Below are 17,048 nucleotides of genomic sequence, written 5' to 3'. Positions count from 1 at the left end.
TATACTTTAACTCTTCTTGCATCCAAATCTTTGTGTTCAGAATAACAGAGCTGAAGGATTTAAAGAAATCCTAGTGATGCAGTGAAATTGGTACAATATTTGATTAGTTGCTGGAATAGAAGTCTTCACATGGAGATTGCCAATGATTAGGTTCTGATGTAGATCTCATGATGCTTCATGATGAATGCATCTATAAACCAAACATAAACATATATAGAGTCTGCTCCTCTACTTTGATGGAAATATCTTGGATGGCTCTCAGGATTTTATACACTAGATGTTTAGTGATGCAACATTCAGAGAATGAAGAATTTTGAGAAAAATTGATGATGCAGTTATACAATAAGTTATGCTTAACTTTCAACATGATTCGAATAGATATGCATTTGTCTTAGCAACACTAGTACTGTGTCTACTTGTAAAAATTTATTTACATGTTTATGCATCGGATATATACATGTGAAAAAAAAAGATTCATTGAAGAATGGACTCTTGAATGGTGAACTTGATTGATGTTGATAGCTCCTAGGGAATGTGACTTGATTTCCCACTTTGATGATGCTTTTGTTTTTCTACTTTTTTAATTGTTTCAAATTCTTGTCATGATCATAAGCTTTGTGTTACTCTTCATTACTCCTTGCTCCTATAATCTCCTCCTTAGATTGTGCTCAATTTCATATACTTTGCAGTCTTCTAAGTTCTCCTTTTGAAGTCAGATTAGTGAAGAGAGTCTGTAGGTACTATCCCTAGCTTGTTTCTCAGATATTCAAATGGTTCTTTAGCAAGGGGTTTTGTAAATATGTCTGCTATTTGTTCCCTTGTGGGTATGTACTCCATCTTCACTGTTTGCTCAACCACTTGTTCTCTGAGAAAGATGTAGAAATTTCTCATTTCCCACCCCGGTTTTCAGTTTCTCCTTATTTCTCCCATATAGTTAAATGCCCTTTCCCATAACCATACATTTAATAAGTTGGAAAAAATAAATTTGCTGAAAACACAAACTCTGGAAATTTTATAGAATGTTGGAAATTGCAGAAATAAAAAATCAGCAGTAATAAACAGCGATTAAAACACATTTAAACACTGGGATTTTTGGTCAATGTGACCCCGGAAAAACCCCCTACAACTCTTGGGGAAACCCAGTTCGAGAGCTCTTCTTTATTTCTGAAAATGCCTTTTTCACAGTGAGAAATATTCAGCAAAAAATCAGCAAACAAATTTACAACTTATCTCTTTTCCCATGCCTCACAGCAAACTGGAAATTACAGCAAACATGACAACAATAAATGTTGTACGGCCTGTTCGATTTTCGTGCCCACTTTTAGCATTAAATGCTGCTGTACGGACATCATTAAATGCGCTGTACGGACTGCAATAAATGCGCTGTACAACCCTCGTTTTGCGTGCAAAAAAAATCAGCAACCGCTCGATTTTTGTGCAAACCACTCTTCGAAAATCGTGCCAAAATCTGCCTTTCACTGTGTGCTGAACCAGCTGTACAAATCTGCTCAACTGCTGCCTTGGAATGTGTGCCAAGCTGCTGTCTCCTTCTCCTCCTTGCTCAGAAATCTCTCTTGCTCTCTTGCTCTCCTCCCAATCTGCTCATGAAAGAATGAATGACCTTTTCCTCTTTTTCCTCTTTTAATCTAACCGCAAGTGACTTTTGGGTGATCCCTAAATCCAATGGCTGAAATAGATTGAGATCTAAGCTGAGATTAAATGCTCATTTAAATTTCACTTTCTATTTTTTAATTCACCCCACTTTAATAAAGACCCACTTAGTCATTTATTTCCAAAGTCACTTTTCCTTTCTAATTTTTCATTGACTTTATAAAAGTCACTTTAAAATTAGACTTAGTAACTTTATCACTTAAAGTCAATTTTAAATTAGATTTAACTTTATAAAAATTATAAAGTTACTTTAGGAGAAAAATTAAATTCTTTTGGACACTTTTCTCTATGCCAAAGATCAAAGCCTAAGGGAACCACTTGTCCTCCGGTACCAAATTTCAACACTCCCTCTTACCGAGGAAGGTATTCCTCACCACACCCATCTTGTCTCTGAAGTAGACATGCTTGCCCCGTGGTAAGGGTTTGGTAAGAAGATCTGCAACCTGCTCATCAGTGGAAATATACTCAAGATTCACAGCTCCCTTCTGAACATAGTCTTTGATGAAATGATATTTGATCCCGATATGCTTTGACCTGTTATGAAAAACTGGATTCTCCGTGAGTTTAATGCAACTCTGATTATCACAGTAAATCACTGAAGGTCTCAATGGCTGACCAAATAAGCCAAACAACATCTTGCGAAGCCAGATAGCCTCACAACTAGCTAGACTAGCTGCCATATACTCTGCTTCCGCCGAACTCAGTGCTACTGACTGCTGCTTCCGGCTGAACCATGACACTACTGCTGAACCCAACCCAAAACAACACCCTGAAGTGCTCTTCCTATCAGAAGCACAACCTGCCCAATCAGAATCAGTGTATGCTGCCAATCTCACTCCATCTCCCTGTCTGTAGTCTAGACCATAATCCACTGTCCCCTGCAAGTGCCGCAAAATGTGTTTTGCAGCCACCTAGTGAACCTTCCTAGGCTCACACATAAACCGACTCATCGTGTTGATTGCAAAACAGATATCTGGTCTAGTGTTGGCCAAATACATCAAGGAACTAATCAGCTGCCTGTACAATGTGGGATCCACCAACTCGGAATCCGAAGCATGAAGCTTCTTCCAGTTGGTGATCATCGGTGTCGACATGGGTCTACAATCCTCCATGTGGAATCTACTAAGGATGTCCACAATATACTTCCCCTACCCCAGGAAGAAATGCCCCTCCTCCTGCCATACCTCCAAACCTAAAAAGTAATGCATCAAGCCGATGTCCTTCATCTCAAACTCCGTCGCAAGATCTCTCTTGCAGTGCTCTATGAGTCTCTTTGCACCTGTAATGACCAAGTCATCCACATACAGCGCCAGAATGAGAGGCTCCTCACCTATCACAATAAAGTAAAGGTTCGGATCTGCCTCACTCTTTGTGAAACCCATCCCCTGCAAATATGTATCTATCCTGGAGTACCAAGCTCTGGGAGCTTGCTTCAGGCCATAAAGGGCCTTCTTCAGTCTGCACACTTGGGACTCCTTCCCATGCACCTCAAAGCCCTGTGGCTGCTCAATGTACACCTCCTCCTGTATGAAGCCATTGAGAAATGCGGTCTTCACATCCATCTGGTGGATCTTCCAACCCATCTCTGCTGCTATCGATATAATGGAGCGGATCGAAGTATATTGAGCCACGGGAGCGAAGGTCTCCTCATAATCAACTCCCTCTACCTGGGAGAACCCTCTAGCCACAAACCTCGCTTTGAATTTCTCAATGCTACCATCTGCAGCACGCTTTACCTTGTAAAGCCATTTGGAAGTAACCACGGATTTGCTCTCAGGCCTCGACACCACCTCCCAAACATCATTCTTCATGATAGAAGAATACTCCTCCTGCATGGCCTCTCTCCAGACCTGTTGGCTAGTTGCCTCCTCATAGCTAGAAGGCTCAGAGTCAAGGATGCTGGTAACCATCGCCATATAGCTACAAAACCTCTCAGGTGGTCTACTCTCTCTGACCGGCCTCTTCGGCTCAGCAACAGATGTGGCATCTCTCAAGGTGTCCTGAAGCCACTTGGGCTTTCTCTTCCCTAAGCATGCTTCTCCCATAGGAGAATGAAACTCCTCCTCCTCATCACCATCAGTAGCCTGAACTCCTGACTGTCTGTCTGCTGTCCTCATGCCTGCACCTGAACCTGTAGAAGCTGAGGTACCGTGTGAACTGTCCATCAGTGGACTCCCTAGTGAACTGCTCTGCATGCTGCCCGGAGCACCACCCCTCTGGCTCAGTGAGCCACTGCTCACTGACGGACCTGACATCCTCATAGATGTACCTCCGGATCCTCCTGATCCCTGCCCATTGGATCCCTACGACTAACTCAACTGCTGCTGAGGGTCTGGCTGATCCAGATACTCTAACTCCTGTGACCTCCTAAAGGCCCTGTCCTCCTCGAACTTCACATCCCGTCTGACAACAACTCTCCTCTGTGCAGGAATGTAAATCCGAAAGGCCTTTGAGGTCTCACTGTAGCCCACAAAGATACCCTTCTCTGCGTTGGGCTCTAGTTTGGTCCTCTTCTCCTTGGGTATATAGGAGTATGTAATGCATCCAAAGATATGAAGATGACCAATATCAGGCTTCTTCCCAGAGAAAGCCTCCTCCGGAGTCATGTGCCCCAAGGCACGATGCGGACTCCTGTTCTGCAAGTAAACAGCTGTGTTGCAGACCTCTGCCCACAAGAACAATGGCAACCCCTGATCATGTAACATGGCTTTGGCAGCCCCTATGATGGATCTGTTCTTCCTCTCCGCAACCCCGTTCTGCTGGGGGTTGTAAGGAATAGTGAACTCCCTCCTAATGCCGCCTCCGCACAATAGTCAACAAACTCTCCAAGGGTGTACTCTCCTCCATTGTCCGACCTCAGGGACTTGATCTTCCGACCTGTCTGTGTCTCCACAAGAGCTCTGAACTCCTAAAACCGCTTGAAGACCTCACTCTTGGTCTTCAAGAAATAAATCCAAGTCCTCCTGGAGTGATCATCAATGAATAAAACATAGTACTCATATCCACTCAAGGAAACATGAGACATCCGACCGCTCACATCAGAATGAATCAAATCAAGTATCCCAGTCGCTCTGCTGTCACTGCTGGGAAAAGGGGATTTGGCAAACTTGCCCATCGCACAACCTCTGCAAGTATCAAAGTGATCAGTACTGAACTTTGGCACACCTGTAGTGATCTCCCGCAATGTCTTCAAGGCTCCATGATACATATGTCTCATCCTGCGGTGCCAAATCTCACACAGCTCAGAACTGCTAGCTCTGTTATCGTTACTACTGCTCAATGCCAAAAGGGGTTGGAATGCAAACTTGTACACCTTTGCATGACGTACACCTATCACTCTAGCTGAATCAGCTGGAGTGCCCCTGGGATACATCAACACCTGTCCTCCCCTGAACAATACCTCATATCCTCTGTCCTCCAAAGCTGAGACGGATATGAGGTTCTTCCTCATCCCTGGCACATAAAGAACATCTGACACTTTCAAGGGAGGTTTGGACTCCCTCTGAAATGTCAGTGTCCCCACCCCGACTTCTCTAACAACTCTATCATCACCGAGTATACCTCAATATCAGTGCCACTCTCTAAAAGCTCTGAGAAGTACTCACGGACTCCTGTCATATGACGTGAAACCCCACTGTCCACATACCAGATACCTGAAGATGCTCCGCTAATCGAGGGAAAAGCATGCTCCCCCTGAACCTGTGTGGCAGGTGATCCTGCACTAGAGGACTCACACGTAGTGAACGCAAACTCTCGGTCAAAACGACCTGCAAAGTCCTCAATCTCTGCTGACGCTGCCACGTCCTGGTTCTTCTCCTTCTTCTTCTTCTTCTCCAGACACAAAACTGCATAGTGTCCCATCTTTTGACAATTCCAACACTTCACCTTGGAATAATCCTTCTGTGTGTTCCCCTGTTTACCTTTACCTTTGCCTTTGCCCCCACCACTGCTTGTGGAAGCCTGCTTCTTCCCTTTGCCTTTTTTGCCTCCTGCCACCAGTGCTACACCCTCATCCTGCTCAACTGGCTTGGCTGCCCCAAGCTGGCTTTTCCTGATCTCTGTCTGAATGCAATCATCCCAAAACCTCTCCCATGTGGGAAGGGTCTCACGTGCACAAACCCCATCAGCAAAGTTCAACCATGAACGGGGGAGGCCATTCACTGCAATCCGCACCAACTCAGTGGGTGGAATGGCCTCTCTAATCGCTGCCAATTCATCTCTCACATTAGTAATCTTTGTGAGATATCCAGTTGCACTATCATTACCCATCTTAATGTTCTTCAGCTTCTCCTTCAGGACCATCTTCCGGTTCTCATTGGTACTCTGGTAGAGATTGGACAACGCTGTCCACATCTCATGGGCATTGCTCTTTCCTCTCACATGAGGAATGCAATGGTCTTTGATTCTGTCTAGAATCAGCCTCTTACCCTTGTTGTTCTTTTTATTATAAGCTGTCAACTGAGTAGCATCAGTGGGCACAACAACAGGGTTCTGTGTGGTATGCACCATGATATTCCAGACTTCTGTCTCCTCAAAGATACTCTGCATTCTCTCATTCCAAACGCTGTAATTTGTATGCCCATCCAACCTATCTTCCACCCTCAATCCCAATGATATCCTGCTGTCCTAAAACTGAAAAATAGCACTGCTGTAGTAAAGATAAAACTGTTGTTTATGAAAAAATCAATTCGTTGGAATTTTCTGAGTGAAAAATCAGCAGCTGTAATTTTTCCTTTTGCTGTCCCAAACTGTCCTTCAGCACTCAAGCTCTCATACCATGTAGAAATTTCTCATTTCCCACCCCGGTTTTCAGTTTCTCCTTATTTCTCCCATATAGTTAAATGCCCTTTCCCATAACCATACATTTAATAAGCTGGAAAAAATAAATTTGCTGAAAACACAAATTCTGGAAATTTTACAGAACGCTGGAAATTGCAGAAATAAAAAAACAGCAGTAATAAACAGCGATTAAAACACATTTAAACACTGAGATTTTTGGTCAATGTGACCCTGGAAAAACCCCCTACAACTCTTGGGGAAAACCAGTTCGAGAGCTCTTCTTTATTTTTGAAAATGCCTTTTTCACAGTGAGAAATATTCAACAAAAAATCAGCAAACAAATTTACATCTTATCTCTTTTCCCATGCCTCACAGCAAACTGGAAATTACAGCAAACATGACAGCAATAAATGTTGTACGACCTGTTCGATTTTCGTGCCCACTTTCAGCGTTAAATGCTGTTGTACGGACATCATTAAATGCGCTGTACGGACTGCAATAAATGCGCTGTACGGCCTTCGTTTTGCGTGCAGAAAAATCAGCAAACTGCTCCATTTTTGTGCAAACCACTCGAAAATCGTGCCAAAATCTGCCTTTCACTGTGTGCTGAACCAGCTGTACAAATCTGCTTAACTGCTGCCTTGTAATGTGTGCCAAGCTGCTGTCTCCTTCTCCTCCCTGCTCAGAAATCTCTCTTGCTCTCTTGCTCTCCTTCTCCCAATCTGCTCATGAAAGAATGAATGACCTTTTCCTCTTTTTCCTCCTTTAATCTAACCGCAAGTGACTTTTGGGTGATCCAAGTGACTTTTGGGTGATCCCTAAATCCAATGGCTGAAATAGATTGAGATCTAAGGCTGAGATTAAATGCTCATTTAAATCTCACTTTCTATTTTTTAATTCACCCCATTTTAATAAAGACCCACTTAGTCATTTATTTCCAAAGTCACTTTTCCTTTCTAATTTTTCATTGACTTTATAAAAGTCACTTTAAAATTAGACTTAGTAACTTTATCACTTAAAGTCAATTTTAAATTAGATTTAACTTTATAAAAATTATAAAGTTACTTTAGGAGAAAAATTAAATTCTTTTGGACTCTTTTCCCTAGGTCAAAGATCAAAGCCTAAGGGAACCATTTGTCCTCCGGTACCAAATTTCAACAAAAGTGGTACTTTATAGGGATATGTTTAGTCTTTGAATGGAGCACAGGATTTTTTGAAATGCGTATTGCACTTGTATTGTCGCACTTTATAGATATAGGTTCATTAAAATTTACCTTCATGTCTTGCAGTGTTTGTTTCATCCACAATACTTGAGTGCAACAGGCTACATTTGCTATGTACTCAGCTTCTGCGGTAGGTAGAGACATTGATGTTTGTTTTTGCTTAGCTATGCCACCAGTGATTCTCCTCGGTAAAATGCACCATTGCTTGTACTTTTCCTGTCATCCACACAACTCGCCCAATCTGCATCTGTTTATTCTGTCAAAGTAAACTTCTTACCTTTCAGATACCATAGACCATAGCCTGTAGTCCCTTTCAAGTCCATGAATATTCTTTTCATTGTTAACAAATGGCTTTGTTTGGGTGCTGATTTATACCTTGTTACTAATCCGATTGCCAACATTATATCCGGTCGAGAAGCTGTTAGGTATAACAGACTTCCTATAATAGATCTATATTGCTTTTGATCCACATCAGGTGATTCATCATCTGCACATAGCTTACATCCTGTAGTCATGGGGGTTGAGACAGGTTTACAATCTTCCATTTGAAATCTTTTCAACATATCTCTTAGATATTTCTCTTGAGAAATGAATATGCCTCTAGGGTTTTGTAGGATCTGGAGCCCTAGGTAGAAGGTAAGTTCTCCAATCATAGACATTTCGAACTCGGTCTTCATCTCTTCAACAAACCATTCTACTAGATGATGCTTATTGTTGCCAAACATAATATCATCCACGTACACAACTATAATCAATAACTCATCTTTATCAGCCTTAATGTATAGATTACTATCAACTCCTCTCTTGAACCCCTGTTTTTGAAGGTACTTTTCTAGTCTAGAGTACCACACCCGAGGTGCTTGTTTAAGGCCATAGAGTGCTTTCTTTAACCTGCAAACATAATTAGGCTTATCTGTCAATGATAAACCTTCAGGTTCTTCCATATAGACTTTTTCCTCAAGATCACCATTTAGGAAAGCAGACTTCATGGCCATTTGATACACCTTGAAATCATTGTAGCACGCAAAGGCCAAAAACATCCTGATTCCCTCAAATCTCGCGACTGGTGCAAAGGTCTCTTCATAATCAAGTCCTTCTACTTGTGAGTAACCCTTACAGACGAGTCTGGGTTTGTTTCTAACAATTTGAGCTTGTTCATTCATCTTATTTTTGAATACCCATTTTGTGCCAATGATATTCTTTCCGACAGGTCTTGGTGTTAGTTTCCAAGTCTTGTTCTTCTCAATTTGGTCTAACTCCTCGTTCATAGCATCTATCCAACTTTTGTCTTTACTTACCTCTTCAAAGTTCCTTGGCTCTATCTGTGACAACATGGCTATATACACTTGCTCAGATTTTTCTGCTAGTTGCCTCCTTGTTTGTATTCTTTCATTTTTATCTCCAATAATTTGATTTTCAGGGTGATTTTTTTGAGTGTATTTTGAAGGCCCTTTTAGTTGAGTCTCAATATCTTCTAATTCTTCATCTTGTACTTCATTCTCCTCACTGATATGATGATGATGGTTTGGAGGATTGATAAAACTAACGTTCTTTTTTTATTGGGTAGCTCTTCACCAAACTTTACATCTATGCATTGCACAATCTTATGCAGTCTTTTATTATAACCCCTGTATCCCTTATTTTTTGACGAATATCCCAAAAATATTCCTTCATCAGATCGAGCATCAAACTTTCCTAACTTTTCATTATTATTTTTGATATAACATTTACTCCCGAATACTTTAAATGTTTGATTGTCGTTGGTTTCCCGTGCCATAGTTCATATGGTGTCTTATCACAATTTGGTCTAAGATGTGCCTTATTGAGAATATGTATTGTTGTATGCACTGCTTCTGCCCAATAGGTTTGAGCAATGTTTCTTTCTTGCATCATGGCTCTGGCTATTTGCTGAACAAACCTGTTTTGTCTCTCTGCGACTCCATTCTGTTGTGGTGTGTCTGCAATAATATATTGTTGTTTTATCCCAAATTCCTTACATAGGTCTGCAAACTCATCTAATATAAATTCACCTCCTCTGTCTGACCTTATGCACTTTATCTTGCACCCTGTTTGATTTTTTGCCAATGCCTTAAATGTTTTAAATTTCTCAAATGCTTCTGACTTATTTATGAGAAATGCCACCCATGTTAATCTTGAATAGTCATCTATTACCAGCATGAAATATTGTTCTCTTCCTGGTGCTTTTGCTTTGGAAGACCCGCATAGATCCATATGAACTTGCTGTAAGGGCTTACTGTTTGATAGTTTATCTTTGACTTTGAATGATGTTCATGTTTGTTTGCCCATTTGACATGACTTGCAGATAGTGTTTTGAGGCCTTTTTATTGTTGGTAGATCTCTGACTGCTTTCTTCTTGCTGAGTTTGATGATGTGATCAAAGTTGAGATGCCCCAATCTCCCATGTCATAGTCGGGATTCATCTTGTTTGCTGATGTAGCATTCCTCATTCTCTTCTTTCAAGATATATACCTTATTCTCAGTTCGAACTCCTTTAGCCAGAACCTTCCTTGTAGATGTTGACCCGATTTCATAGTTTTGAGCTCGAAAAAGAATATCACAACCTTTGTCACACATCTGACCTACACTCAACAAATTATGTTTTAGACCATCTACAAACAATACATCTTGAGCCTTTCCTCTTCTATTGTTTACACTGACTGTACCATTTCCTCCAATTCTACCTATTTCTTCATTATCAAATGTGACATTTCCAACTTTGTTTTTATTCAGGGAAACAAACTTGCTTTTATCTTTTGTCATATGTCTAGAGCAGCCATTGTCCACATACCATGTATTATTTTGATCTTGAGCGTACAGAACTAAGTCACACTTGTCATGTTTATTTTGTTCTACATTCTTTCTCCATTGCATGCACCCAATTGTTTTATACATATTCTGAGATGTTAATCTATTGTCTTTAAGTTTACATTCATATGACTTGTGCCAAAAGTTGTGAGAATAGAAACATTCAGTGATGTCAAGGAGTGGAGCAAATGCATTTTTGTTTAGATTCATATTTGTTTTAACGTTTGTGAATCCATTCTTTCTCATCTTAAAATTTCCAAAATCAATTCTTCTGACATAAGCTCTACAATTTATGGTTTTATGTCCAAAATTTATACAACAATAACAATATCCATAAAACAAATATCTGTACCTGGTAGTGGATGTTGTTTGTGAATCTAACCAACTTGACATTTGATGACCTTGTCTTTTGAAGAAGTGAGGTTTTTGATAGGTTGTGTATTGATTGTCCATTTATTTTGCTTTTTGTACTACACCGACAGTGTTCCTTTGCAGTTGTTCACTTGATGTTGAAGTGTTGCTCAAATTTTTATTCTTAGATTGATGTGAGTTGTCATCCTCTCTCCTAGCAGCTTTTACAAAGGTGATTGTCTTTTTATCCTCTGCCTTAGATTTACTGGATTCTCCTTCATAACCTAACTCTGTCCTTATGATCGGAAACCTCTGAGAATTCAATATCACATCCAATTTTTCAGATCCTTTTATCTATTGAATATTTATGCTTAGTTTAGTTTGAACTTTCTCTAGTTTTTTCTTTAGACATACCACTTCTTCCTCTAGTCTTTCACACTCCTAGTTTTTCTCTTTTATCTGCTGCAGTAAAATGTTTTCCACTTTTTTTGCTTCTTCAAGCTCAATTGTCAACTTGATAATGTCTTTTGACTTTGATTCTTCCTTTACATATTTTAATAGGATCTATTTCTACTCTCTATTCTTTAGTTTAAGCCTTTTTATTTCATCTAGGGCACTGATTAACTCCCCCTCAAGGTCTACCTCACCTTTTTCTTCTTTATATTCCTGGAAATTCTTTTCAATTTCGTCCAAGGCCATTAGTATAAATTCACTTGTTCCATTTTCACTAGAGGATTCATTAGAACTTTCAGATCCACTACTATCTTCTTGAGCATAGAAAATTTTCTTTTTGAATTGTCTCTCTTTTTGCATTTTGTTAGACTTGTTGTTCTCTTTCCCGTTAAACTACTTTTCCTCTTTCTTAAAAGGGAATTTTGATGCATAGTGTCCCACTCTTCCACAATTAAAACACTTAAATTGAAGTTTTCTTTTATACTTACCTGTGCCTTTCTTCAACCTTCAGACAAATTTTGCTTCTTCTTCATTAGAACCTGGGTATGACTGCTCATTTTCTTCTATGGGTTTGTGTGCCTTGAAAGCTGCCTCTCTACTGGTTGCCTTCCCTTTTGGAATTTTCATCTCATATACTGTCAAAGAGCCACATAATTGATCTCTGTTCAAGGTATCAAAATTTGTTGTTTCTTTTATAGCTGAAACCTTATGATTGAATTTAGAAGGTAATGACCTCAAATTTTTTTGAACTATTACACTTTCGTGGATTGTTTCACCTAGATTTAGCATGATATTCACAACTTCATCAACTCTAAAAAAGAATTTAGCTATATCTTCATCTTCATTCATTTTTAATGTCTCAAACTGAGTTCTATACACTTGTAATTTGGTCATCTTCACCTTTTTATCTCTTTCATGAATATTTTCTAATTTATCCCAAATAACTTTAGTTGTCTCAGAATGCATTACTTTGATAAATTCAGACTCACATAGACCACTCGGAAGTGCATTCATAGTTTCTGCATTAGCTATAAAGTTTAGTTTGGCATCTTCGTCACTAGTTGTTTCCTTTGGTTTTTCATACCCCATCAACACAGCAGACCAAACTTCTATTCCTAGAGACATTAAATATGTTTTCATTCTTACTTTCTAGAAGGCATAGTTTGTACCAGTAAATAGAGGGGCTTTATTTGTTGAGGATTCTTATTGAATAGCCATTTTACTTACCTAGGACCTCCTTCGAGTTGTTAGACTGCTACTGAAGGAACTCGCTTTGATACCAATTGATATTTAAGATAGGAAATTACTTTGGGGGGGGGATGAATCAGTAATTTAATTCTTTATTTTTGCTCAACTTAATCTTCTTCTTATGCAGTTAATGATTTATGTTTGTGCTCAATAGTTATTGAATTTCTTTTGTAGATTTCAAGGAGAGGTTTGTAGATTTATTTACCAAGAATTCAAAGTATTCACACAACATGCAAGAATTAAACACATGAAGACACTAGATATAAGTGGAAACTCCGAAGGGATAAAACCACGAACTTTAGGCTGAAAGTGATGTAAAGGCAAGTTGCTACTCTTTTTTACATCAGATTTTTGTAAGCTCCAACCTACAAGAGGCTCTTACTTCAAAAAAAGCTTCAACTCCCACTAGTTTTCTGCACGCTACACCCTGTACGAGGCTCCTACCTCAACACGCTACAACATGTTCTTTTTCAAGCTGCAACATAGAAAAAACAAAAATTTCTCGAGTCACAAACGCTAGTTACTTCATATCTAGTTCTGCTGTCAGGGTTTCTGCTGAACTGCTTCTTCTCTTTACTCTTCTTCTCTTCTGCTATTGCTAATTCTTTCTCTGATGCAGAGCACTTCCATTCAAAAAGAAGATGACGAGTTTCATTCTACATTGTATGTTTTATAAGCAAACCCTCTTGGCTGTTTGTATTCTTTGAAGGAATATGAAATGAAGCATAGTCTCTTAGACTTCCAAAACGGCTCACAAACTTGTCTTTTTATTTTCAGTTCAAAAAATTATTTGTAATAAAAAGATAGAGCTGAATTAACAATTCATTCAGTGCTAATCACAAGAGACAAAACAGATTTCAACTTTTGTCTCAATGTTTAGCCTTCACATTGATTAGCATAGCCTTTGCACTTCACATCACTTTCAGCGTCTTATATTCAACATTCAATATTTGTGTACACTTTCCATTCAACATAAATGATCACCAATGTGCTTAGTGACATCAATAACATTTATCGACATTAATCAATCAGTGTAATGTTGACATCAATGCCAATATTGCCAACGAGTGTTCTTGGTAGGTTAATAGGATTGCAATCTGAGCTTCCCATCTATCTTTTATTGGGTTAGTTCTACTTAGAAATCTCAATGTTTCATTAGCATAAACTTACATCTATGCTGAGGAGATTGGTTATAGCAGAATCTGAGTAATAGAAATCACTTTTAGCAAATAATACTGTTGTTTGAATATCCCTGGAAAGTTATTAATAATTTGGAGTTGTTCAGGACATCTGCTTGCTTCGGCAGGAATGGATCATATAACCTACATTTGGAATGTTTGGAATGGAGTGGGCCAGCAGAAGGCTCGTCTGATAAACTATCATAATGCAGCCATAAAAGATGTTCAGTGGTCAAAACAAGGACTTCATCTTCTCACCGGTGGATATGACAAAACTTCTCGACTGACAGATGTGGAGACTGGTAGTCAAATACAAGTGTTTTCTGACGACCAAATTGTAAGTGTTTTAAAGTTTCATCCTCGTGAGTCTGACTTATTTTTGTCTGGTGGATCAAAGGGTTCTTTAAGGCTTTGGGACATTAGAGCCAACAAGGTGGTCCATGAATACTTGAGAGGTCTTGGCCCAATCTTGGATATAGACTTCAGTTATGATGGGAAGCATTTTGCGTCTTCTTGCGATATTTCCCAGACAAATTCCAGTGAGAAGTCTATTGTTGTTTGGGATTTTTGGACTCAAGTTCCTTTATCAAATCAAGTACGTAGTGAAAACTATGTTTTCCCTTCACGCACCTTTAATTTATACCATTTCGAATAGTTTACAATGTTTGTGTAGTTGTAGATTTGGTTTTTATTTGTTAGTAATGTGAAAAATGATGGATTGGTTTATCGAATATCGCGAATCTATATATTTAGAATCAATTTCAAAACTGTAGATTAAAATCGTCATTCTGTATGCAAGGGAGCTTAATTTGCAACCTTAACTTGTAACCAGTGTGTCCTGAAATATAACATGTGCTTTATTAGGTCTATGTGGAAGCATATACTTGTCCATGCATACGCTATCATCCAGTTGAAGCTAATTTTGTTGCCCAATCAAATGGTAACTATATTGCAATATTCTCATCCAATCCACCATTTAAGTTAAACAAATACAAACGGTTCGAAAAGCATGAAGTTTCAGGCTTTCCAATTCGGTGCAACTTCAGTCATGATGGTGAGCTGCTGGTCACGGGTTCTGCTGATGGGTATATCTACTTCTATAGTTATAGATCATCAAAAGTCTTAAGACGGATACAAGCACATGGGCATGCATGTACAGATGTTGTTTACCATCCTCTAATACCTTCAGTGGTGGCGTCCTGCAGCTGGGATGGTGCGGTATCGATATTTGAGTAAGGTTTGAGAATATAATTGGTTTTCTTGTATATAGAAATTTGAGCATTTGCAATTTATATTGCAAGAAGATTGCCAATAAACAAGCATGTAAAATCACTGTAATGATCATTGGTTGATTAAAATTGACAATAATGTATGGAGCTCCCCAGTTGCTGTAAGTGGCTGTTAAGAGTCACTTTTCATAATGGTTGTGCCATATCTAATGCCATTACAATAATTATGCATGAATGAATTGGTTGAAGTGGTAACCTAAGAAATCAATTCATTTCATTGTTAGCTCTGGATTTCATTTCATTGTTAGCTCTGGATTTCATATCTTGAAAAAATATTATGTTATAATGATTTTTATTAAAATGAATTTGGTACAGACTGATTTTAGTATAAATGTAATTAAATTTTTACTATACATGCACGTTTTTACCGTGATTGAGGAGTCTATAATATAAAAGTTTACAGAGAAGGAATATATGTTTATTGGAAAAAAATGTTTGTAAGGAAGACAGGTACATGGTACTGTCTTTGATGTTCTCGCTCTTGAAGAAAATCAATTCCAAATTATTGTCAGCAGTTTTTGTTGTTTACCTCTTATGTTATCTTTGATCAATCAAATTTGATAAAGAGAAATTTCTTTATTATCTAGATTTCGGCAGGCTTTCCATTCCCATTCTAAACTGATAGATGGTTTGAAATTGTTTAAAAGGAAACTGCGCAAAGCTTTCTACACTCGAGTAATATCCAGAAAATCCCTCACCTGCTTTTTATATTTCATTTATCTGTTAAATCTAATGAAGAAGTGATTATCTCCAGAGGTTTCAGAAATCTAGAATAGTCGAATATGGATTTGGTCATACGATGGATTAGACGTCTGGACAAAGTTAACAGGAAGAGAACTTTTTATTGGAGACTTATTAAGAGTGGTTGCAGATGAAATGGTTTGTTTTTTGTTTTTATTTATTTATTTTGGTAATCTGGATATTTTTTTTTATAGTTAATTTTAAATCTAATATGTTAGAGATTTTAAATAATTTGAATTAAATTGTTTAATATGTAGAATTCCAGTATTTTATTGGTTTTGTAGGGCGTTGAATTTATTTATGTATTTAAAAATGTATTTTAAATAACAAAAAATCACAATCTGATTTGAAATTATATTCCAGAGAAAAAATTATTTTATTTATAAATTATATTATATCTTATTAGTATATGAAAATAGTATATTTAAAAAATTTAAATTAAAATAGAATGTTTTTTAATATTAATTTAAATTATTAAATGTCAATAATAAAATTTATGTATAATTTTTATAATCATCTAATTCTATGTATTAGTTTTTCATATTAAAAAATATATGTATTAATAAATTAAATATATTTCATGATTTATAAATCTAAAATTATTATTTTTTTATATTAAAAAATGTATGTATTAATAAATTAAATTTGTTTCATGATTTAAATCTAAATTTAAAATAATTTTAGATAAGTATAATTTTTTTAAAATTACATTTTAAGATTAGTATAACTTTTTTAAATATTACATTTTAAATAATTTTTAAAAATATTAATAGTTATTTTTTTATTTAATTTAATAGTTATTTTTTTATTTAATTTAAATAATTATTAACTAACCAACCAGCCTAACATAACATGATAACTCTAAAAAATACAATTTGACTTCATGCTACTTTTGATGTGGCTTTCTTCCAAATATGTTCCATAAAACTACAATGCATAATGTGAATTTGAATTTCAATTCAAATGGCAAGTCAGGAGCACATGTGGGAATTAAAAAAATAGCAAATGTGGGAATTAAAAAAATGTTATTAGATTTTAGGTTTTGAAAAGTAAGCATATATATTTCTGAAATATTAAAATAAAGAAAACATGTTATCGAAATTATATTAATTCTTAATATAACCTAAGAAAAACATATTCTTCACAATTTAAGTGTGTTAATTTATTTTTAATATTTATTAGTGGAAAATTTCTTTAACCAATAAAATATTTGATAGCATGATTTCCATTGTATAATAATTAGTTTTAAAGTATTTAGTTGTGTAGAGTTGTTTTAAAGTATTTAGTTG

At 37.3% G+C, this 17,048-nt stretch overlaps 1 protein-coding gene across 2 annotated transcripts in view; it reads left to right on the top strand.

Moving 5' to 3' along the window:
* The window catches only part of LOC149174756 (Transducin/WD40 repeat-like superfamily protein), an 83,856-nt gene extending 68,615 nt beyond the window's left edge, over positions 1-15,241 (top strand). For both annotated transcript variants that reach the window (XM_089419405.1, XM_089419404.1), the window contains exons 3-4: positions 13,837-14,324; positions 14,594-15,241. In XM_089419405.1, the coding sequence (XP_089275531.1) occupies positions 13,837-14,324; positions 14,594-14,965 (860 nt within the window). In that variant the 3' untranslated portion in view covers positions 14,966-15,241. The remainder of the gene's footprint in view (positions 1-13,836; positions 14,325-14,593) is intronic.
* Positions 15,242-17,048: the final 1,807 nt, after the last annotated feature.

This window comes from Pinus tabuliformis, chromosome 4_1, assembly GCF_031772625.1.
Source record: "Pinus tabuliformis cultivar Carrire ecotype Pingquan chromosome 4_1, CPIR1, whole genome shotgun sequence".
NCBI classification, from domain to species: Eukaryota; Viridiplantae; Streptophyta; class Pinopsida; order Pinales; family Pinaceae; genus Pinus; species Pinus tabuliformis.
This window is presented reverse-complemented; position numbering and strand designations above follow the sequence as displayed.